At 43.0% G+C, this 23,652-nt stretch overlaps 1 protein-coding gene across 2 annotated transcripts in view; it reads right to left on the reverse strand.

Annotated features, from left to right (window-relative positions):
• SYDE2 (synapse defective Rho GTPase homolog 2) overlaps positions 1-2,935 on the reverse strand; it is a 31,367-nt gene extending 28,432 nt beyond the window's left edge. For both annotated transcript variants that reach the window (XM_074876422.1, XM_074876423.1), the window contains exon 1: positions 2,714-2,935. In XM_074876422.1, coding sequence (XP_074732523.1) covers positions 2,714-2,822 — 109 coding nt within the window. In that variant the 5' untranslated portion in view covers positions 2,823-2,935. The remainder of the gene's footprint in view (positions 1-2,713) is intronic.
• Between the last annotated feature and the right edge of the window lie 20,717 nt (positions 2,936-23,652).

Raw genomic sequence — 23,652 nt, forward strand, 5'->3', positions numbered from 1 at the left:
GGTGGGACCACGCAAGGAGTGAGCACCTCACCCCTGAGCACGCACTGGCCCCTTCGCTAGCACTGGCAGGAAAGCTGCAAATACATCCAAATTATAATCAGGGAATGGAGGTCAGATAACCCTCACGCTCCTCTGCAGAGGATGACAACCCAGACAGGGTTTGCTCAGCCACTAAGACTGAACAGGGACAACTTGATTCTCCTAAAACAGACAACTTGCTTTCATGTGGAGCCTTCTGCAATTGGAGATTCTGGATGGGAGCAGCTATTTGATACTGCTTGAACATTATTCTCAGCAAAAAATAATTTACACACCCATAATGGATGACAAAATGCAGAGACAAATGGAGAACTCGAGGAGCATCTCTGTAAATCCAGATAAGTTCACCATATACCGGAAAAAGATTGTCACTTGAACACCTTCCCTTCAACCCTCTTTTTAGGTTTGTACACTAATAACAGAAGAGATCCTTGATAAGAGCTGAAACACCATTTATTTGATGAAAGATTCATCATTTGGTGATTTTTTTTTTTAAGTGAAGTTTACTTGTTTAGCTAAACTGCAATATGAACGCTGCCTGTGATTTGAAGAATTAACCTGGTTCAAAGAATTAACAAAATTAACTGTGTTCATTTTGAAGCCAGTGCACATCTCCACTGAAGTCCTTTGCTACACTGGGGCCTAAGTCAATCAATTAGCAGAATCTGAGGAAAATGTGAAAACAGGGCTGAGGATGCAGATCTCTGGCAAAGTTCCAGTGAGTTGGCAGCAACCATATTCCTTCCCCCACCCATAGCCTCAAATGGAAGCGTGCCATTGTAAAGGTTCCCCTTTACACATTTTCACTACTATTTCAAGTAAGAACTAGCCAAAAGGATGGGGAACTAATCTGCAGTTGGCATAGGGCTATGCCTACATTTCCAAGAAGTCGGTTTGGATCGGGGATTTCTTGGGCGGGCATCCTCCTGCTGGTGATGACTACCTCAAAGCCCTCCACCTCTGCACGGACAGCCCAAGGAGCGGTCCCTGCTCCAGCGACATAAATAGATGGAGCATTCGAGAGCTGTATTTCCACAAACAAAAATAACTGCTACTTCCTGTCTCACTGGAGAAGTGCAGGCCCTTCCATGCTGGTTAAGAATGCCTACAATTCCCAAAACAGCGGGCTCCTAAAAAGCAAAGTGTGCCTAAATATACACCCAGTGACACATCTGGCATCAGCCTCAGGCTGCCCTTCAGTCCCAGTGGCAGCAAACACGCAGAGCAGACTCAACGGTTTTCAACATCTATCCAGGTATCTCAGTAACACACCATCTGCAAAAGCTTACCGCAGAAACATTAATAATCAAGTAGCTCCAGCGTACTCCAACAACCCCACTGCTTGCAGAGACACGCCACCTATCACACATATTCAAAACTAACCCTTCTCTGTCTCCGAATTAGCCAACATGCTGCCAGAGGTCATTGATGGTAAATGTTCTCTGAATCTCATCCAAACGATACACTTACATGTACATCTTCCCCTGCAGTTTCTGCAACGGATAGCAGTATTTGCAAGCACTGCTTCCCCTTTATTCGAACTTGGCCCTGATCCTGAAAGCCCTTATGCCTGCGTTTATTTTAGCAACAAACTGTTTCACATGCAAGTATCTGCACAACCCGTGGTTCAGTGTCACAGAGCAAGTTTTCAATGTCGTTAGCTGTTATAGTAACTAGTCAATTTTAAATAAACACAAAGCTTTCAGAGATACACATCAGGCACGTACTTTTTGTTCTAGAGCAAAGCCCTTCAGAATAACACTGCCTACTCTCTACTAGTACTTTAAATATATCTAATATATGCTCAAAACTAGACCAGGCCTCCACACAAATACAGACACAACAATGGTTCCTTCTCAAAATACTTCAATATGGTGTTTAAGGAAAAAAAAAAAGGGGGAAGAAAAAAGTCAGGTGTTCCCTTCAACTTCCACTTTATCTACAAAAAAATAAAATAGTATTTAAAGTTAAGCCATTATGGTAATGACACATGTATGCTCAGAAACCAAAGCTTCAATGTTTCAGCTCAACTGAGGTCAAAATTGAAATCCTGCCTACTACGTAGGCATATAAAATATTTCAACATGACACTGTGCATTGCTTTTCAGATTGCAATGAAGAGGGGAATGGCTTTTTCCAGCCTCTCCATATATGGATCAAAAAATTCATAGTTCTTCTGGCTACTACTTAAACACATTTTCTTTCACTAAGTTGCCTAGTAAAACTATAAAAATATAATAATTATGTACTTAAATGAAACAAGAGCAAGACTAAAAATGTATTTGTAAGTTTTTAAGTGCATCTTTAAGAAAAAACCCCATAACCAAAAACCGGTCATATGATGAGAAAACGTGCGGGGATTCACACAAAGTAGCGGTCTAAATTCAAGAACCTCTTATTTTAATGAGGAATTCTCATTCCCGGGAGGAAGAGTAATTACCGAGGTGAAGATGCTACCGCTGAGGACCGATTCGGGAGCTGAATCCAAGACCGGCCCCGGCCCGCTCCCTCCCGCGGCGCACCCCGGGCACCCACGGGGCCCCTCGCCCCCCTCGCCCGGCGGGGAACTGCCCGCCCGCCCGCCGCCGTCGCGGCGCTGCCCGCCGCCTCGCCCGGCAGGTGGAGGCGCGGCCGGTCCCGGCGGCCGGAGCCCGGCCCGCCCGCGGCCACTCACCCTGCGGGGCGCAGAGCCCGCCGTGGCAGTGCCCGGCGCCCGCCGCCGCCCCGCGCTGAGACCTCCTGCCCCGCAGCTTGGAGAGCGTCCTGCGGAGCGGGTCGGCCATGCCTGGGTGCCGCCGCCTTCAGCGGGCGCCGCGCCCCGGCCGGCGGGAGCCGGCAGCCCCCGTACGCGGCGGCGGCGGCAGCCCCGGGCCGCGCTGCCCCATGGCGGCGTGGCTCCGCGCGCCCGGCCCCGGCTCCGCCGCGCGCATACTTGGCATAGCTGCGCGGGGTGAGAGGGCGCCCCACAGTGCGCATGCCCGCCCCGCGCGGGGGGCGCCGCCCGCCCCGCCCCGCCCCGCCCGCCGCTCCCCGCGGGGCAGCGGGGGACAGCGCCGCGCCGCCGGGGCCCCGGAGGCGGCGGGGGGGTGGGCGGCCGGGAAGCCGGTCCCGACGGCAAAAGGCGAGCGGGACCGCCGGTGCCTGCTGGAGCTGCCCGGGCTGCTGGGGCTGTCGCAGGTGGGCGGCTGGCCCGGCCCGGCTCCCGTCCTGCTCGGGCACGGGCTCCCCGTCGGCACCCCGAGTTGTACTCGGAGTGTGTGTCGCTGCAGCTCGGAGTATCGTCTGCGTTTGGCATTTCTTGCCAAAGACCAAAGGATTCACAGCATATTTGAAATACTTCTTTTCCCTTGATGTTATTTTTTTTTTCCCCAAAGAAACAAATCGCTCCAAACTTACCTTTCCCCCTGGGCTCAGGCCGTGCATGAGGCAGTTGTTGCTTCCCGGCAGGTTCGAGGCAGTTCAGCTGCAGTCCTGGCAGCGGGGAACAGCATCTCGCCCTCTTGAAAAGCCTTTGCACGCTCCTCAGCAGAGCAGCGCCAGCGAGGCGGGGATGAAGTTGGCCTTGCTGTTAGTAGCCTTTAGTATTCCAGCCAAAATGCCACATAGATAGGAGACAAACGGCATTAGGACAGACCAAATCATGTACTGAGGCTGCTGAAGTGGGCAAAAATTTGGTTTTGGTGTGTTTGTTGCTCAGCTACGTCGTGCATTAGTTCCATTAGCAAGCGCTTCGAAACCCATCTCGGGAAATGACATGTCATTGATTTTTTACCCAGATAAAGTACTGAGACAGCTTTCATTGGTTAACATCTACGTGGGTCTAGATCTGCATTTCATTTCATTATAAACAGCTTCAGGAATTAGTTTGCAGCTTTTTTTATGACATTTCTTACAAACGATCTGCGATACACCTATCAGGTGGTGGGTGAAAGCGGCAGAGCCATCGCCACCCTCGACCCGTTGCCGGTGGGTTGGATGCCACCTCCCCGCGGGAGGCAGCCGGGAGCAGGCAGGCATTCCAGCCACTCCACTGCCTCCGTACGTAACAAACCCCCAAATACTGGGCCAAACAAAGCGCTCATTTGGCTCTGGAGAAAACAACTGCAGCTCATGAACATCACACATATTCACAGATTTCCTCTCTTAGCAGATTGGGGGGGTGGGTGGGTGTGTAATAATTTCATCATTTGAAACTAAATCTTCCTGAAGAACAAAGTGAGATTAAAATTTTGAATCTTTATGGGTGAGACACCAACAGTAGTTAACCCAGTAATACCTGTATTTCTACAATGTAAAAAAACCCATTACAGAGTAGTCATGATTTCTCTTTATCTAAAATCTCACCATAGTTATCATACGTCACATTGCAACAACTTGAAATGCCATTTTGCCATCCTGTCTTTTGAAACCATTTACATTCCTTTAAATAAACATATTGGGAAAGATCTGTGTGCTAGTCTCAGAGCAAGACATAAAATCATTCCAGAATGCCTTTGGTTGGGAAAAATCACAGACAAGACGGTGGTGGCTGGGACAGTCCCAATGCTCACTGCTGTGCAGGTGAGGAACTGCGAGTCCCAAAGGGTCTGCGTGGCCTCTGTCCCTGCGGGGGTCAGACCCTGCCCCTCTGACAGCCACGTCCCAGTGCCCGCAGGCTGGGTTAGGAACATCTTGCCAGCATCTCTGGCAAAGTAGCATGCAAGAAACGCATAAAAACAAAACTATTAGTGCTTTTCTGACAGTGCATTCACTGTGCACAATTAATGTATCTGTCTCCAGCAGATTAATTCACAATTACATTTTCTTCATTACCTATGGGCCCAAGTAAAGGAAAAGCCCAATGCCACCCCCTCTAACCTGATCTTATCTCATTCCCAACAAAAACTTTGATGTCTAGGCTGGAATCAGTACATAAAATTAAACCTTTTACTATACCTTCCAGAACTGTGGTCCTGATCTGCAAGGATACAGTCAAAGAAGGGTATAAACATATTTGATGCCATTTTTTTTGATCATCTCATAGTCAGGTGCTGAAACAAGTTGCCCTGAAAAGCTGTAGGAACTCCATCCTCTAGACACTGAAAACTTGGCTGGCCCTGGCCAAGCTCACCTGTGCGGCTCCTGCTCTGCACTGGGGCTGACCAGAGGGCCTCCAGAGGTCCCGTCCAACCTAAATTACTCTCCCAACTCTAAACCTTTCCTCGTACCACAGCTGCCATCCTCCCTAGCTGAGACATGGCTTGGATAGAAGGAATGAAGTCAAGCCAAGCAGAACATCAGTGACAAAATCCCTGGTAAAATTCTGCATGGGCACCACAGCTCCACTGCACTGACCTTACTGATGCTATCAGGAGGTTAGCTGTGCCACCAGCAAATGCATGCCTGAAGCAAAGGGAATGCATGTGAAGTCTGGAAGAGAGGCTCTGACCCATTAAAAAAACAGTGAAAAGATTCAAAACAGGTAGCAGATGAACTCCGGGCTTTTTCTGCAAGAAAAAGTTGTTGCAACCATTTCAAACTGAGCAAACAAAAGAAGTCCACATCTGCCTTGACTGTCATCTTCACACCTGCAATTTCCCACCTGTTGTAATGGGAAATCAGATTCCTCCTGTCTGCCTGTGCCTTAGATTGTCTGAATTAGTTCCCTAGTGATTAACAACTTACTGCATTTAAAGTAACTGTATGTAACTTTTAACAAGTTCCTCTTATTTAGGTGGCATTTTTGGAAATTTTCGTTACTTGGATATTTCCTTTTAGCAATTAAAACAATATTAGTAGAAAGTAGGTACTAGCCAGAGTAAGGACCAAATCCTGCAAAGAACTGGAGTACTGATGTTTGGTGCACAGTACTGCCTTCTCCCATGAGTATTAGCTATGGAAGCAAAAGAAAATTCAACATCATTGTGTTTTCTGTGCTGCTTCACACAGTATTTTTTTCATGTTCTGTATGGTTTTAAATGTTAGTTTAAGCATTTAGATTATTCCTCTATGCAATAGGCACACAGGAAATAGCTTGGTGAAAAGCTGCCAATAGTGGAGTCTATAAACACAGTTTGATCTGTATCTTAGAAAATTGTTTCCATTCCAAACTGTGGTTACAAAGCACTTTTTCTTGTTGGCAGCTGGATTTTTTTAAATCCCTATGCATCCTGTATTTGCCCAACAGAGTTGGCATTGATCACACACAAAAAAAAAAACCCACCCAACCCTGCAGATAAAATAACATTAAGGATCTGGCTGGAACTAACTTGAGCCAGTGGAGTAAGAGTCAAAGCTGAGCTTTTGTTTTCAGCTCAGCCTGTTTTGTTCAGGAGCTGTAAAGCAGACAGTGCTGAATGTGAGTCCTTTTACTCAGCCTTCTACAAAAAGTAAAAGCTCCTTCAAGAGGATGGGACTAGATCTTGCATTGACTTGAAGAGGCTTCTTTTTAGGAGACTGGCAAATATTTAGGACCGGTTAAACAGTGTGACCTTAAACAAATAGAAAGCAGTATTCTTCTGAAGGTACAAAGAGAAATGTTTTAAAAAGCTTTTTGCATTAACAGACTGAGATTTTGCCAGTTACTTAATCTTTTCTGAAGTGATGGCATGAGTATTGTAAATGACTGCACAAGTAAAAAAATAAAATTTAGATTTCCAAAGTTGGAAAATGCATTGATGAGAAGGATATCCCTGATGAAGAAGCTGATGCATAAGTGGCAATGTTTGGGCACCGATCTAGCTGAATGATGAAGCTAGGCAGATAAGTAGTTCCTAATAAAAGACTGACAAATAACCTTTACAGCCTTGCTGACAGTTTCAAAGGTCAGCTCTGCCTCAGCAGATACTGTGAAGAAGCTGTGCTTTCCTAAGTACACAGGCTTTCATTTCTGTACAAACTCAGTGACTGGTTTTGAACTGCTCTGATTTTGGAAAATTCCATCCCTCAGAGCATCTAAGACCTGCTCCTGTACCTGATATAAAAGTTACATATTAATTTAGGGTGTAACTGTGTAAAGATATACTTTATTTTACTTCAGTGGGATTCATTCATATAAGTAAAATTAAAAACGCCTGGAAACGTGAGTGAGTCTCCTTTTCATTAAAGCTTAGCAAAGTGGTATCTTTCTTCTCCCAAGACCTGTCGCAGACAGGCAGATAAAGTGACAACTATATGACTAAAGTGGAGCTGATGACAGCTGGGAACTGGAAGCACTTGAATGCCCCAATAAAATCTATGAGCACTCTTTTTATTGAAAGCGCCTGCCTTTCTGACATCAAAATGGCCTGAAATAAGAGTCCCATGAAACCCTATCAGGCAGCTAATAGCCGTGTGCATTATCCCCAGCCTGCCAAACAACCGATCTCTCTCAGATGCAGACACCACTACAGTCATCCATACCTTTGTTACCCCCAGACCCTATTTTGAACTGGCCAGCCGAGGCACCCCAGAGGCCCAGAGGGTCCAGAATACAGCTCGTTATCTTCTTAGGAAGACAAACCAATGGGAGAATAAACCATTTATATTCTAAATCTGAGGAGGTTGCTAGACAACAGGCTGGACAAAGCTGAAAGTGTTCGTTACCCAAATGGCTCCACCATCTGCTCCCTGGTCTCTGGAACCATCTGCAGTTGGGGTTATACTTTTTAAAAGCAAATTTTAGAGACTCCAAGAGCAGTCAAGTGTTTGGCTCAGACCACTGACTCCTTTCTACAGCACGTCCTTGCCAGAAACCTCCTTAATCCAGAACTGCTTTAAGGAGCGTCACTGTCGAGATCTTATACCCAGCGCACCACACCTCCATTGCTGTTTCTTGGCCATGGCCAACCAAACTTGGTGCCTTCTCACAAAGAGGTAACGGACCTCTGAGAAGCCACTGCCACCATCTGTTCCTCCCTGATGCCTGTGGCATGGGCCTCCTGGGCTCTGGCGGTGTGACTTGTAGCATCAGGACGGCAGCTACCCTGGCGGTCTGTGAAGTGCTGAGCCCATTGCTCCCAGTGGCCTGGTCTACTTGTCCTGTTAGGCTGTAATTAAAATCAAACAGGAGAGGATTTTAAGAACCATGTACGGTTAACCTAGATTCAAATGAGCAGTGTGATGGAAATACTTCTATTCATAGCTATCAGCTAAGTTAGGCAGCAGGAGTGTTCACGGCTCTGCCTTCTGTGCTTTGTTTAAACAGAAATAAGACGGTATTCCATGCTCTTTAGTATTTTGCACTTATTTTAAATTGTCTTTTTTAGAGAATGCAACCTAACATCCCCGTGAGCTTTTCAAAACATGTCATTGAACTTCAGGGCTGTCATTACCACCTCTGACTGCAAGCTTCCAGCATGCCAGTGCTATGGTAGGATGCCAGTCTCACTGAAGATATGCTAAAAATACCAAAGTATTTTGGATACAAAGAAGCCAAAGCATTACCCATACAGTAAAAATAGTCAGTATCATGACCATCATCACCATTACTTTCTCCTAACATGGAGACAAAACTGGCAGATCAGTGACACTCCACCTTGGTTGAAATGAAAGCAAACACAAACGAAGAGTGTAGTAAGTTCAAGCAAAAGAAAAACAGATTCAAGTTTATGCTCAAAACATCAGGAGATCGTCTATGAAGGAACTGAAGTCACTAAATAAGCATTTCTCTGTCTATTTTGTCCTATCTCTTTAGGCCAGGACCACATTTGTGGTCCTGCCATTTCTGCCTCAGGAAGGCAGGGAAGAAGCAGAGTTCTCACCCATATCCACCTTTCTTCTTGGCCTCGTGCCTTCACAAAGTCTCCACCATCATTCAGGCTCTCACACTACTTGGCTATTAATCCAAATGTAGATTAAATGTAATAGTTGTGAATCTCATCCCCTAACTAGCTGGAACTGTAAGTTTTTCAAGCTGTGTCCTGTAGCAGTCCCTGTTAGTGACATACGGGAGTGCTGTACTGACTGACAGACCCTTAGCAGAGCCAAGGGTCTGCCAGCCACACAACAGAGTCCCGGAGATGTTGCAAGGTATCTCCAGCATAAATCCCATTGTGCACAGGCTCCTAAAACCTGCTGCATATGCAAAATGTATTTATTAAAAATCCTGCAAAACTTAAACATTGTAAGAAGAATATCTTGAATGGCTTCTGATTGCCTATTAACAGTCAGCAAATGCCAGAATGAACATGGTCTTAGGTGAATCTGCTTTCTTAAAATTCCTTTCTTCCATTCTATTGTTAGGAATAGTATTTTTTTTTTAATAATCAGCCTCAAAACTCCAAGTTTCCTGTCAGAGCAAAGTATACAGGACTTCTAAATGCTGTAAAAGGAAAGGCAGTATTTAAAAAGAGAAGTGGAAAGGTCCTTAAATTGAAAGATTGATCCTTTAAGAACTGTATATAGTGTCCTGTGCTCAAAGTACTTAAGATAATCACAAGGATGCCTTAAAGATGTGTTCCTACAGTCTTAAATTTTAAGGAACAGATGTTTCTGTAGGCAAAACATGCCAATGAGTTTCACATGTTGAAAGGATCTAGTCTGTTTTTCTCTTTTATGTAAGCTAAATAATTTTATTACTCAAACAACTTTATATGTATGCATACATGATCATTTCATGATAGTCATCCTGTATGTTACAAAGCCAAAAAAATGAAAAAAAGCCAGAGAAACCCAGCATATCACCTCAGGCTGCTGAGAGATCTGTGGAATTTCATATGGGAAATATTCTCTTCTTTCTCTCCATTGTGTGTGCGTCAAAGGGAGCAATCAGAGAAGTTAATAGTAAGAAGCTATGATAATGAAGTCTGTGCATGCATTAGCGTGCTCATACTTAGCTTGTTTGCAGAATCTGAACAACACTGCTTCAGTACAGTGGCTGAAAACTAGAAAAGCATTCTTCTATGGCTACACAGGTGAACCCTGGAGGTTTTTTGCATCTCCTGGAGTGTACCTATCAAGTAAACCAGCATAAAACGGTGTTTCACCAGAGAAAAAAACTATCCTGCTTAGGCCAGCCACTATGGAGCACATGTTTTGACCTGATGAGCTTTCTTGACTTGTAAAGAACAATGCAGCAAGAAGACTAGTACTTGATCTCACTGGCTCCATCGGGGAAAGTCCCTCATTTGCAAACTTCTCAGGGTTGCTGCCTACCATCTGCTGACAGCTTGCTCCCAACACTCACTCACTCCTGTGATAACAAGGAATGACAAAAGCACAGCAGCTGATGGGAAGGTGGTATGGTCAAACTTCTTTTAATTATCAATGTCCTTCATAACATTCAGTTATTCCTGAGACACACAACAGAATCCAAGAAAACAGAGGTGAAAAAATAGATTTATAATCTCATTTGTGCTCCCTTAATCACACATCTCATATGCTCATATTCAGGCCAATCTCGTTTTGAATATTTCAAGTTACATGGTCCTACTATTATCCCAACAGTCTAACCAGTCATGTGGTTAGGAAGCATTTCCAAAATTTAACCCAAATGTTAGTCAGCTATTCTATCTAGTCATGTCTCACATGATGTATTAGTGTAATGTCCTGCTAGTTTTCTGAGCTGCTCAGACTGTGACACATGGTCCTAGGTGGGATCTTTTCCTACCCAGCCTAACAAACCATACAGCTGGTAGCAGCCCAACAGGCAGAGGTAACATCAGATGCTGGCACAGGGCCTGTCAACCTGTCCTGCATGAGTTCCCCTAAGTTTCCAGGAATATTACCTGGACAATAAAATATACATTTAAATGCCATTTAATCTTTAAAATAATTGAAAATCGATTTACTTTTCACTTTGAAATATTTTCTGAGTGGGAGTAGAAAGTCCATGTATCTCAGCTGATTTCAAGTAGATGGGAAAGGCTACAAAGGCTTCTGTGCTTTCTCTAGTGGGCCCTCAGTAAGGCCACTCTTCAGGTGAGATCTGTTATTGAGAAGTATGAACTATTGAAAATATTCAAAATATTTACATTCTTTAGTGGATAGAAGCACTACTTTATTCTAATCTCTTCTCTAATTACTCGAGTTTCCAGCCATGCCATGGCATGATCTGTGCAATGTCCACAACAAAGACCCACAGCACTTTAATGCAACAAATTTCAGACAGATATCACAATGATAGGGATTCTGAAAGGCCGTGTATATTTACTAGATTACATCAATTTTTCAAAGTAAGTTTTTACTTGTTTAACCACCACCCCAATCTTCCTTCTCATTGCTAAAATTTGTTTCCTAAAGGCCATATTCTTCTCCAGAATAGAAAGACTCAACAGTATGTAAAAAACAAGTATTAAGTTAAACTTTTGGGTTTTTTACATTGAGATGCAAGGCCTAAAATGGCTGATTTTTTTAAAATCTATTTTTGGATGCGTTTAACTTTGTTGTGTTTCCAAACACCGGCTCCTGCTCTGAAACATCATGTGCAAGGTCATTTTCAGTGTTCTTCCACTTTTGTCTGGCCAATTCCCCTGTTGTCTATACAGAACAAAAACACAGCTAAACCGGATATACTGGGTGTAAAAACAGAATTTGCATGGGAGGGACAAGGGCAGAGGGAAGTCTGAAACTAAAATTACTCCGAATGTCTTTTTCCAACTGCGTTTCCAAGGTGACAGAAACCCCTTCATTGCAAGGTTGCTCATTTATCTTGAAGAGTTGCCAGGATTTTGATCTAATTTTTAGTTCTGAAGAACTAAAATTATCCCTCTCCTTCTCAAAATAAAACGCAATTGAACACAACAAAACAGATTTTAACCACGTAGTGGTTTCTATCTTTACAACCAGCAACAAAGAAAAATCAGGTCAAACTGTAAAGCTGCTAATTTTAGCATCCCTTTGGAAGATGCATCCCCGCATAGCACGTTCTAATCACGCATATAGTTCATCAGGTATCACAGGCTAAATTATGCACTGTGTTACAAGTTTGCAGTCTTTCTAAGCTGACACACTGTGCACTTAAGTGACAGGCAGGACCCGGTCTGGGCAACGATTGGCAGGTCAAAGCCTGCAGGCTGTGAAAGGAAAACCTTGGGGGCACCATACACCCCACCCAATGTGTTTCTTCGGATTTTCATACATGTTCAAAACGAAGTATTTAGGAAATAAAGAACCCTAAGCGAACACCAAAGACTGCCTCCTGCATTGCTCTATAAACAACCCCAAAACTGACAGTTCATTTCAGCAACACTACCAACGCAGCAAAGCTGATGCTTTGTTAACTACAGTGTAAAGTCTCAGAGCTTTAACACCTAGATATCATTAACACCTTGTCCTAGGATTCAATGCCCTCTTCTGCACAGCATGTTTTCCTTCTTTATGGACAAAAACTGTAATGTTCCTTTTTCTTCCCCAGTCCTGCCCCTTCTTCCTACCAACATCCTGCTCTGATAGAAAACACTACAAAAAATTGATTCAGTCATCTTCCCCCTCTACTTTGCCTGCTTCTGAAACACAAGAAATGAATTAATACTCTAAGCCAGCATTTTTTTCCTTTCTAAACAGCGAATGGGCTTAAGACCCTTAGGTATTTACCTGCTTTACCTGAACAACCCCAGAGAATGATGCTCCTAGTTTCACCTCCTTCTCTTCCCCTCATCACTTACTCTGTCACAGCTGAGCTTACCTCAGGGTTTTGGGACAAGTGCCATGACACAGCTCCATAGAAGATTCATTTCCCAAAGTGGGATTTTACCATCTGTAGACCTCACATCCACTACTGTCCTCACACAGCTCTTTCTTTGGCCTTGGAAGGGCTTTGCTCGTAACACTCCCAGAGCCCTGAGCTTTGCCACACACAGGAGCAGAGCCCTCTCTACGTAGCTAAAAGGTTTTTATCAGTCTTTTTGACAGCCAGTTAATTAAAACAGTTTTAACAGTCAGCAACCTCTGAATGGCAACAGGTTTCCTGATCATTTTGACAGAAACCTGTGTCTCCAGGATTCAGTGTGCACAAGCAGGTGACACGCACGGTTGGTCCCAGTGACTGCCCCCACCTCCTCTGCCCACTCAGTGAAAACCAGCTTGGGACTCACAAAAGCATCCTGGTCTCCAGTAGTGTTTCTGGTTCCACACATCATTTGAGAAGGACAACAGTGGTTACGGATGGATGTTAGGAAGGACCACTTCCCACGGAGGCATTTCCTTTGCCGCTGACAGGCGAGTCCCATTACTTCCCATGCTCAGCACTACGGCTGCTGTTGCCTTAGAGATCTGCATCAACTGAAGAAGAATCTGCTCTTCCCAGATATCAGGGTCTCCTACAGAACTGGTTGATACCCAGCTTTCACCCCATTAAGAAGTCCTCACATCGTAGTCATTAGAGACTACTGCCAGGCAAAAGAGCCAGTATCAGAGTAAGCATCAATTTCTTGTGCAGAGGCAAAAGCAGTAGTGACTGCAGCTGCCAATATGGGAGTACTGCTCCTGCTCTGCGGGGAAGCAAGACAGAGTGTATCGTGAGCAGAGTTGCGAACGCACAATCGCTCTCTCTGGCTGGCTCTCTTCTCAGATAACATATAAGGCACCAGCTCTCCCTGCTTCTCTAATTCAGGGTACTTCCCAGAAGCCTGAAGTCAAACTACTTGTTGTTCACAGTGCCAAGTTTTGCCAGCACTTAGTGTGCAATGTTTAGGAATCCCATTAGGAAATGTACCCAAAGCATCAAAGAAAAGGTGAATGATGTGTTTTTATATGTCTGATTCAGCAAGCACTGCAGAGCATGCTGAATGTGGCCTCTGTGTTTCTGTCTGAAAATTATATCCATCTCCTCTGCTTGTCCATAGGAGATACAGAGAGGGAAGCTCCAAAGCCCAGTCAGCAGGGGCAAGCCCCATCTTATTATGCAGCTATGACAATGCAAATCTATGCATCTCAGGCACTTTAAGATGCTTATTGACTGGCTTGCATTCTCCCTGTCAGGTTTGCATACAAAATATATATTTTTTAAATACATTCACAAATGTTAACCTGAAGCAGAAGAAATTTTTCTTTGCCTGTCAGCAAAGAGCATCTGGAAAAGATCAATCTCTCTCTCCACCTTGTCCAAATGTCCTCAGGGAGAAATTAATCTTTTAAGACAACTATATTGAAATGAAAAAATGCTTTTGTAAGCTTGCTAAATTCAGATGCTAGCTAAGTTTTCCTGAGAGGAAAGCATAGGGAGGGGAAAGGGATCCATTCTTTCTAGGAGTAAAAAAACACAAACCACTTTCCTTGTTCTACTGCTAGGTGAACAGTAAGGCTTCAGCCCCTAGCAAGAATCACAGGCTCAGCGCTGTGGCCACTGGCAGTGTAAACTCATGTGTGTGATTAGCTTCATATACAACAGACTTTCCATTGCCTATAGTGGGATTCATACATAGCTGCATTTCATATACACATACAGATTCTTCCAGGAATGAACACAGCATCTCTAAGGAGAAATGTTACTGGTCTGGGAACAGATAAGCAATGATCAGTGCTGCAATTTCCTCTCACTCTCATTCTCTACCACCCCTTGCACTTAATATAAGAACCAGTAAACAAACCTAAGGTGAGGAAAAAGCTAAGTTTCAAAGGCAATATTGGCATTCTACCAAGAGCACAAACCTTCAATACATTTGTGCTTTTCCCAGCAAGGCGTATTTTGGGCGCGAAGGTGTGTCCCAGAGACACTCGGGCTCTGAGCCTGCAGTCTCCTCGCACAGGCAGGGTGTGACTGCAGAAGTATTTTGGTTTGGATCAGGAGGTTGCTTTTGAAGTGACTCTCCCTATCAGCCCGGCAGACTCTGCTTTGGTTTTCAGAGTGCACCAGCGGGATTCCTTTCAGATGAAACTCAAACCAGAAGATGCACTCCAGGAGTGCACTGAATGCTTGGACTGCTGCTGGGCATTGAGCCTGTGGGAGCAAAGCAGAGCTACCCATAGCACAGACTAGTTCACATTACAGGCACTCTCCTGTTGTGCCAAATGACTTACTAATGCCAATGTAGCCATAGATTAAAGAGCATCTTTTAGCATGATATCAGAAATAGAACTTGTTATATCACATATAGCTTCTCAACAACCCTATAGCATTAACCAGGAGTCAGTAAATCTGCTTATTCTTATAAAAACAGAAGAGCTACTTATTTAATAAACAAAAGCCATATGCAATATAATTAAGAAAAACAAACAAATGTTCAAGATGGAAACAATCTTCTGAAATAGATTATTTCTCAAGTACCAGGAGACCCAATTTCCCAACCGCTTTTATCTTTGGTTCTTAAGTGTGTATGCACAGTCAGGGATATAAACACACCTCTGATGGAAAATCCTGTAGAGCTTCCCAGGAAGAGTTGTTACTAAATGTGATAGTTTTTCAGGTTAATTTCTGCAGAATGCTTTTAAAATCTATGGGGCTTTTGCAGAATGAGAAGGAAAAACAAAAATCAGGGTCTGCAAAATATTACCAGCGTAAAATGACTGCTTCATTTAAGCCCCTTCACATTACTTACTAAATTCTGAATTTCAGAGCAATCAATGAAGACAGCTGTGTAGCCCCCAGCATTACTGTTTTGCTGCAGACAAAGCCGGCATCACATGAAGTTTCCACCTACCATGGGACATATTCAGTCCCTGGCAACATTTGCCCCTTAAGCAAATCACTTCAGGTATTTCCACAGTGAACAAGACCATTAATTTTCAGCTTCGTATGTTGCCAAAATCCTGTGAAAAATTAAATGAGGTCTTTTAATTAAAAGCCTAAACACATACAGTGGCTCAGTTCCATCTCTAGGTTCCCCATTTCTTCTCTCAAGTATAATGGTAGTTTCGTTTGGTTCCTCCTGAAGAGTCTTGAGCAAAAAGTTTGTTTTAGGGGCTAATTTAACTTCTGAGTGAATTGCAGGGCCTGAATGTTAAATCCTGTCTGGAATTACCCCAGTACAGCAGCAACACAATCCTCAGCAGAAGTCTGCTCCAAAGAAACTTGGATGTAGTGCACCAGAGCAGGTTCTATGACCAGACAAACTGCCCTCAGAAATGATGTCCTTTGCCATAATTCTGTCATTTATCTTAAATTTTTTTAAACTGTCATAAAATGTTTTTTCCCTTAGCTATGCCACAACCAAAGAACCAAGGCACAACCTGAGGTGAATCACATTTTATAACTCTGAATACGTCATCCTGAGCCATTTACACCCATGCTTGCACAGGAGTCCTTGCTCTGGATGAACACAAAACTACAAACCATAGAGCTGCTTGAGAGGGTTATATACTTCCCTAAAATGGAGAAGAAAGTTATAACCTCTTTAGTTCAACTGCATGATTTCGCTGATTTCTACTGATTTGTTAACGCACTATGTTGCCAACACTGGAAGAAGGGCTGGCAGTGCTCATTGCATTGCTGCCTTCCCTTCGAGCATTTAAAGCTGAGAGATCTGCTAGGAAAGGTGAGGGGCCAGCCAGCTGGCCTGGGGCAGCCAGTGGCCTGGGTCACCTTGGGGAAGGTGCATTCCAGCCTTATTTTTGTAACCTTCTGTGAAAGAAGCTTATGAGTCTGTGGGAAATTAGATAAATGCAACTTTTCAAAGCCAATTCTTCCTCACTTTCTATTTTGCAAAAATAAGGGGGTCTTTGAGTGGTCTTAAATTTAAACCAACCATTACTCTTTCACTCACAAGATGGTAAAACCCTTGTTCTTGGGCTTTTCTCTACTAAATCAGAAAAGTTGAAACTCAATAATTAGTTTGTCTGAAATAGAAGTTTAGTGTGACATTTAACCTTTCATAATTTTCATACTGGTTTTCACTGCTTTGTTGCAGACAAACACACTTGACTAAAATTTTGTTTGCCAAATATTTTTTTTCATTGTGATCCATCAATGTAAGAAATACTTTCCAAAGAGAAAAGATTACGGTAACTCTCCCCAGACAGCATTCAGACATTATGTGAAATTTACAGTGCAAAAGCTGTTTAAAAAGCCTTTGTAGTAGTAAGAAAATCTAGAGCATGATATCAAGAAAGCAACCAAAATAGATGCATACTGTTTCAAGAGACACCTTATCACATATTAGAAAGAAAATTAGAAGAAAATCAAGGTCTATAATTGAAAGTAGTACTGCAAATTCAAACAGGCATTATGCCAGCAGTTAACAAAAGCACCCTCTACTGGAGTAGCACAGCTGAAAACCCAGCAAATGTAGACTATAAGAGCTAAATTATTGCAGAGCTTCATTTGCCCAGTCGTCTGTTGGATGATTTTGCCAATGGAGCAGTGAATCTTTCTGCCAGCTACATGATACTTTACTGAGCTACGTGATACTTTACCAACTCAACAGCTATCCCAAGAAGGCTGACAAAAGGCAGGGAAATAGGGGATCCCCAGCAGGAGGGTAGGGACGATACATGCCTGGGATCCTTACAAGGTCAGACCAAAATTTATTTGCCACTGGCTCTCGAGCATTCAAGGAGCGCTGAACTTACATATATACAGTCTGTATCAGGTAAGTTTCCCTGTTTCATCAGCATTGGGATCACTTAATGACATGGATTCTACTTATTTTCATATTGCCAGCTTTAGGTGTCAATTACGCTTCTGTGAGGAAATAATGCAATGAATCTATTAATGTTACAATAATGTAATAATTCTATAGCATACAACTCTGTCTTGTCTTATATAAGTCTATGTGTTGCTTTATATAGATACTTGGAAAAATTTAAGTTTGTAAGATGTAAGCAGTATTTCATTACTGTGTGAAAGATCATGGCGACATAGCTTATTTAAACTGTCAGAGAGATACAGCTTATTTACAGCTAACCAAGAGGCATGTACGAAGGTTCCTGTGAGAACAAGTCACTAATGGTAAGCCAAACCTTAGATCTTGTATAAAAATCAGTATTCCTATCTGTTAAAACAGTATGTTTTCAAACAAGCCTTTGCCATTGCCAACCGTATAACTCCGTTAAATAATACAACTCTTTGAAACATTTCAGACAATATATAAGATCTTAGTCTCACAAAATACAATTTTATCAGTCCTAAGGAAGGGATTTGTGCATTTCTTTTAAGCATCTTCTAATTACAATAGAAAGTGACAATTTTTCTAGACCAGAAGCCTAACAGAGAAACATTTTTTGTAAAACACTTCTTCAGGTCTTTAAGTAGTTGTGATCCTTCCTATGAAAGAAGTGAAATTAGTCTCTTACATTACCTGGTCTGGTTCCTCAAGGCATCCCTTACCACCCTGTGTCAAGAGAAGTCACTTGTTTAACAAAACTCAACCACGTTCTGCTTCCTAACAGAAAGGCTCCCCAATTACTTTTGCTGGGAGCCTGCTGCTGTGGGGGCGTGGGGGTGTTGTTTGGTTGGTTGAGTTAGTTTGAGGAGAGTATGTTAATCCTCTCCTGATAAATCCTGTGGTTTAGGTTTAACTCCCCATTAAACCTTCCTGGGGTTACCCTGTATTCATCCTGTATTAGTTTTCACATCAGTCCATCTACAGCAAGAAACAGATGGTGGAAGAAGTTAAGCAAAGGGATGGGAAATCGGTGTTTGCTCCAAAGAATAAGTTAATCTGGTTAGAAGACAGTAAAACACAGAGTCCTCATTTTGCTGCTCACAGCTACAGCAAAGCAAAGATGTGATTTATCTTTTGAAGCTACCAAGACGAAAGCATTCTAAAGATGAAGAGCACTTCATCTTCTAAATGAAGAGCACTGATAAAATTATTTGATAAGGACCAAAAAATGCTTTATCTCCATTCATTGAATTCATTGCATTCTTCTGTCAATCCAGCTCCACAGGTCCTGGCTTCCCTGAAAATTCCTGCTTCTTTCAGAAGTGCCCTGAAGAAAAGAGTTCAAAAGAACCAGCAGCACAAACCCATTCCAATCTCTGGTGCGACTAAGCCTTCAAGGTCCAACTGATCTTTGCACATTTCTATCAGTGACACAAATTCTGTGGACTCCTCTGAAGAGGACGTTGCTCCCTTTGGTCTGTGATACTCTACGCGTGAAGAACTAGCTCACTGGAATCTCTGTCCCTCTGTTATTCTCATTATTTCTTGGTTCCTAATTATATGACTTAGAAGCTTTTAGAAAGCAGTCCACTGCTACTGAAGTTTGTCTCAGGAACAGAATCATTCCCTCAGATTCCCATGTCCCACAAGAAACCTCCTGTGCAATGAAAACACTGTTTCTTTCAGCAGTTTTCTGTATTTTGCCAATATTTTACTCTACAGAAATTCTGCTTTTGTTTCAGTCTTGACATTTTGAGACAGCTGCAGACTGCCTAGCTAATCAATGCCTCTTGTTGCATTGCAACGCATTTGCATTGCATGCAAAGGTTCTTTAAACTTCACCTTAGTCAATGCATCCAGAAAACGCCTTTGGCAGTAATGGAATCAGATTTCTTAGCAAGGTGCCTCCATTTGCTCAAGGGCTTTCTAAACCCATCCCATGCTAGTCTTTTTGAGAACTTTTTTCCTCTATGTTTGCCCTCCTTGGAATTATAGAGAGAAGAGTTGGCATCTCCTCCTGAGCACACCTCGGCAGTCATTTGCACTCTGCTGCTGCTAGAGCAACTAGGCTGTCAACAAACTCACCTCCATGGGGCACTGCTACAACCATGCTTGTGCCCAGGCCTGATGGTGCTGGGATTTTCCCAGCTATTTGGAAACCAGCCTTTTAGATTTTTCCGTAAGTGTGGATCTCCTTAAACATTTTTTCCCAAAATGGAAATGCTGCACAGCTGTAGCCATTGCCACGGGTCCCCTTCAACTGGTACAGCCATTGATCCTTGAAGAACGCACACTTAAGCTGTAATCAGCTTCCATGCTTTTAAGACAGTCCTGCATTGTTCACACATCAAACCCACACCCAAAGCAAAAGCACAAACGTCTGTGACCAGTAGTCAAAGGGGTCTGGAAAACAATCAGCAAGCTAAGACAGAAACAGTCACAGGAGCCTTTCAAGCTTGAAAAGAAAATCCAAATTGTATCCTGCTGGTGGCTGAAAGCATTACATCTTTTCATCCAAGTTCTGCCATGATTTTGCAAGATTAGCAAATGGGCACATGAGCTTCCTGTCACCAGAAAAAGAGAGTCAGCCAGCCACTACACAGCTTCTGTTTCTCTCCGTTGATAAAAATCCTCCTTCTGCGCTGATTCCAGGTTCATAACAAATTACTCTGTGTGGAACACACTACATTTCCCTGGATTCACTTTCAGATTGGCAGCCTTAAGGTTATCACAAACCATTTGTAAATGAATCAGTTCTTCAACAGCATTAGTATGCATCAAGCTGTCACATAGGAATATCGGACCAAGGGAGGGATGCTTTGCAACAACCTCTCCATTAGCATTTCTGGAAGGAAGCTCTGCCTGCCATGAAATCATTATCCTCAATGGCTGTACTTCTACACCGATGTGAATTCTTTCCCTGCCTTTCTTGGAAATCAAAGTAATGTAGCTGCTATTGTGTCAACATCTGGAAGCAATGCAACGTGTTCACTGCAAATCACTTGCCTTCCAGCCACCGTTTTTCTAAGAGAATATTCTCAAACTTGTACGCATTTTATACTGTCTTTTCCCCCCTGTTACACATAATGATCATAATCACATTTGATTCATCATAAAAACAGTGCAATGATGAGTTAATAGAGGGCTAATTTTCAGAGCCAATCTTTCCCATTTGTCAGCGGGGGTGTATGTTCACTGTCACCATCTTCTCTTGAAAGACAATCCAGGATAAACTGTTCTCTAGTTAAGAGATTTTTTGAACATCTGAGCTATCAGTTTAAGTTTAGTAAGTGTTCACTCACGCATTTCACAGATCCTGATGCACAGAGTAGCCAATTTTTCATTATCAGCTGTCCAAACCTGAAGAAAACCTAGAAGTCTGTTTCTTGTTCCAGCTTCTTCTACTTTCAAAACAAATGAGAAAATCTTCTTATTGCTCATTTCTTCACACTTACCTGATCTGCTTCCTTTAAGCACTGCATTATTACCAGTTTTTCCTGGTATGTATATCTGTGCCACTTCTAATCATGCAAAAAGGGGATGGAGAAGACTTGAATGCCCTTTTGGGGATTGTTGGATGCACGCCTATAATTGCAAGGCTTATCATGACCACATCTTTCCTGGTAATGCTCTCTCTAGTGACTTACTGAGGAACTTGAATGACAGCTGGTAATTTTACAGCTTCATAGCTATGAATGCCATGGATGTGTTATCATTAATCTCAATCTAGAAGCCCAACATAATTTAGCCTAGTACCCATTTTTCTTGGAAGCTTTTCATGGTGTCTGAGTAAGATCTTACAGATCCTTGGCAAAATCAGCGGGCTTCCTCTCCTTTTCTTCCTCTCCTGGATAGTAGCTACATTCTATCTATCTCAGTCCAGCCATTTTCAAATGGCTTCTTTGTACCAGCTATAGGTACCCGTGCTTTTTTCCCCCCACAGAAGCAACTACTGCTTAGTAAGTACCATACTATCAAAGCCGATCACTGGAAACATTTTGTGCCTTTCCAGCCATTTTCTCACCAGAGTTAGGACTCTAGTATTTTTTCCACTGTGAGGAATTCTGTTGATGTTTTGCATTACAAGTCACTGATCATACAAGCATAACATTTCTTTTATGCAATCTCATTTACTTACAATAAAAGGCACATGCTCTTATCTCTAAACTGAGAAAGGTCAGTCCCCTCCCTGCTCTGGGGTTTTTTGTATACCCTATGGCAAGAAATCTTCTGAGTTGCTTCAGAATCTGCAGCACTAGCATTCCTCTCATCATCTTCTGAAGATGATGCACTGAAGCATCTCCCCCAAAAAAACTTCCAGCAGCAGAACCAGTCCACCCAAATAACTCAGCTTCAGACAGGCTCTAACAGCCTTGTTTCAGATGTCTTACTTAAAAAAAAGAAGCATAGTTGCTTTTGCCATTTCTCCTGAATAGGGAAGCTGCCATGGTCACTGCTTACAATGAAGATTTCCTCAACCTGTAAATAATACAATTAATCATTCTTCTCCGAGATTAGCCACGCTGGTTTTCTCCTTGGAAACTGAGTATCAGATGGTGTTAACTTTAAGACAACTGGATACCACGTATATCATATGATCTCAAAACAAAAGGAATGATTAGCATGGTAACTTCCTGAGCTACCTGGCAGAATAGCAGAGCAAACAATGTAAGGACAAAAGCCTCCTTGGTCACAGCAGTCGTGGGAATGCATCCTATTTCCAGAGCTGGTGACATTAACCTTCAGCTGCAATGCTCTTCCAGGAGCACTTCAGTAGCAAACAGAACTATTGTAAGACTTGAGAATTAGGCAGTCCATCAAACTGCGTACCTCATGTCAAATCCTTCACATTTCAAGAAATGGTACCGTTCATCCCACATAACCCTGGAATAAATTCTGTACATATAGGACAGCAGAGGCAGATTTCTCAAAAAGTGTCTTGCTAGACATACTATAATCTGCAACTCGCTGCCTGGACACAAAATGAACCTTTGGGAAACTGACCAAACATCTGATTTTCATATCTGAACAGGAGCTTGCTGGTATTCCCTACCCTCAGCTCTCTGTGCCAGCTAAAGTATAAAGACATTCCTGTTAAAAAAGGAGCATAAGCAGGCTTTTCTTCTACCACATTCTCTGAAGATTAGCACCTTCAACCTAGCTACATTAGGACAGCAGGTACAGAAAAAAAAGCAGATCAGAGTGAGCCTTTTAAATCAGAGACTCAAGTTCAGCACTTCAGGAAAAACATCCTTCATTTCTTTGCTTACAAAGCTCACAGAAGCCATTTGATCTCAGACAACTAGGACCTAGAGACCAGCTACCCGAGTAGCTTGTGACAACCCACATCCAGAAGTGGATGATGTAAAGCTGCATTACCTGCATGGAGACAACTATTCCTGTAAGAGAACTGGTCTGCATTAGATGGTAATTTTTAGTGGAAGTTTCACACACTATTGTTAGAATGAAGGAGAATTTATATTAGCATTCTAGACAAAGCGAAGTACAGGCATTTATAGTCTCTCAACTCAAAAAAATGCAGATACACACAGTTCCTGAATTGTCATGCTACACTGGCTGTCCACCTAGTCCAAGCTCCATTTCAACAAGCAGTCGTATTTGACTGCTGCAAAGGGGTCTTCATCCCAGCTGGAGCTCAGCAGGGCTGTCATTAAGGGTGTGGGAGGCTTCCCCTTGCATCCCAGCAGCCAGCTCCGCTCTGCTCCCTGCTAGCCGAGTCCCTGCTCCAGCCCAGTCACAGCAACCTGAGATTCTGAGAAACTACACAGATCTAGCACTTTGTAAGCTTTGCCTGCGACACTGTCCCTCATCTTGGAGCTTGCTACGACAGTGTCAGATATTTGGGTTTGTGCTAAGAGAGCAGGGGCACACGGAACCCTCAGCTGTGTACAAGTACCATTTTTCAAATCGCTTCCAGACTGGCAGCACAGAAGGGGTGGAATATATCCCAGATTTGGCCTGGCAGCCTGTGAAACTGGCAAGGAGCAGTTGCGGAGTCTGCAGGTAGAGAAGGATCCAGAGAAAGCATTATCACACTGCCAAGGCTAGAATTGCGTAACTTGTTGTTAAATTCATGTACTCACTAAAAATGAGTAAATTTTTCTATATATTGAGGTTCAAAAGAATTGTTTCAAAAATCACTTTAAAAAATATT

This window comes from Strix uralensis, chromosome 8, assembly GCF_047716275.1.
Source record: "Strix uralensis isolate ZFMK-TIS-50842 chromosome 8, bStrUra1, whole genome shotgun sequence".
In the NCBI taxonomy this organism is placed as follows: Eukaryota; Metazoa; Chordata; class Aves; order Strigiformes; family Strigidae; genus Strix; species Strix uralensis.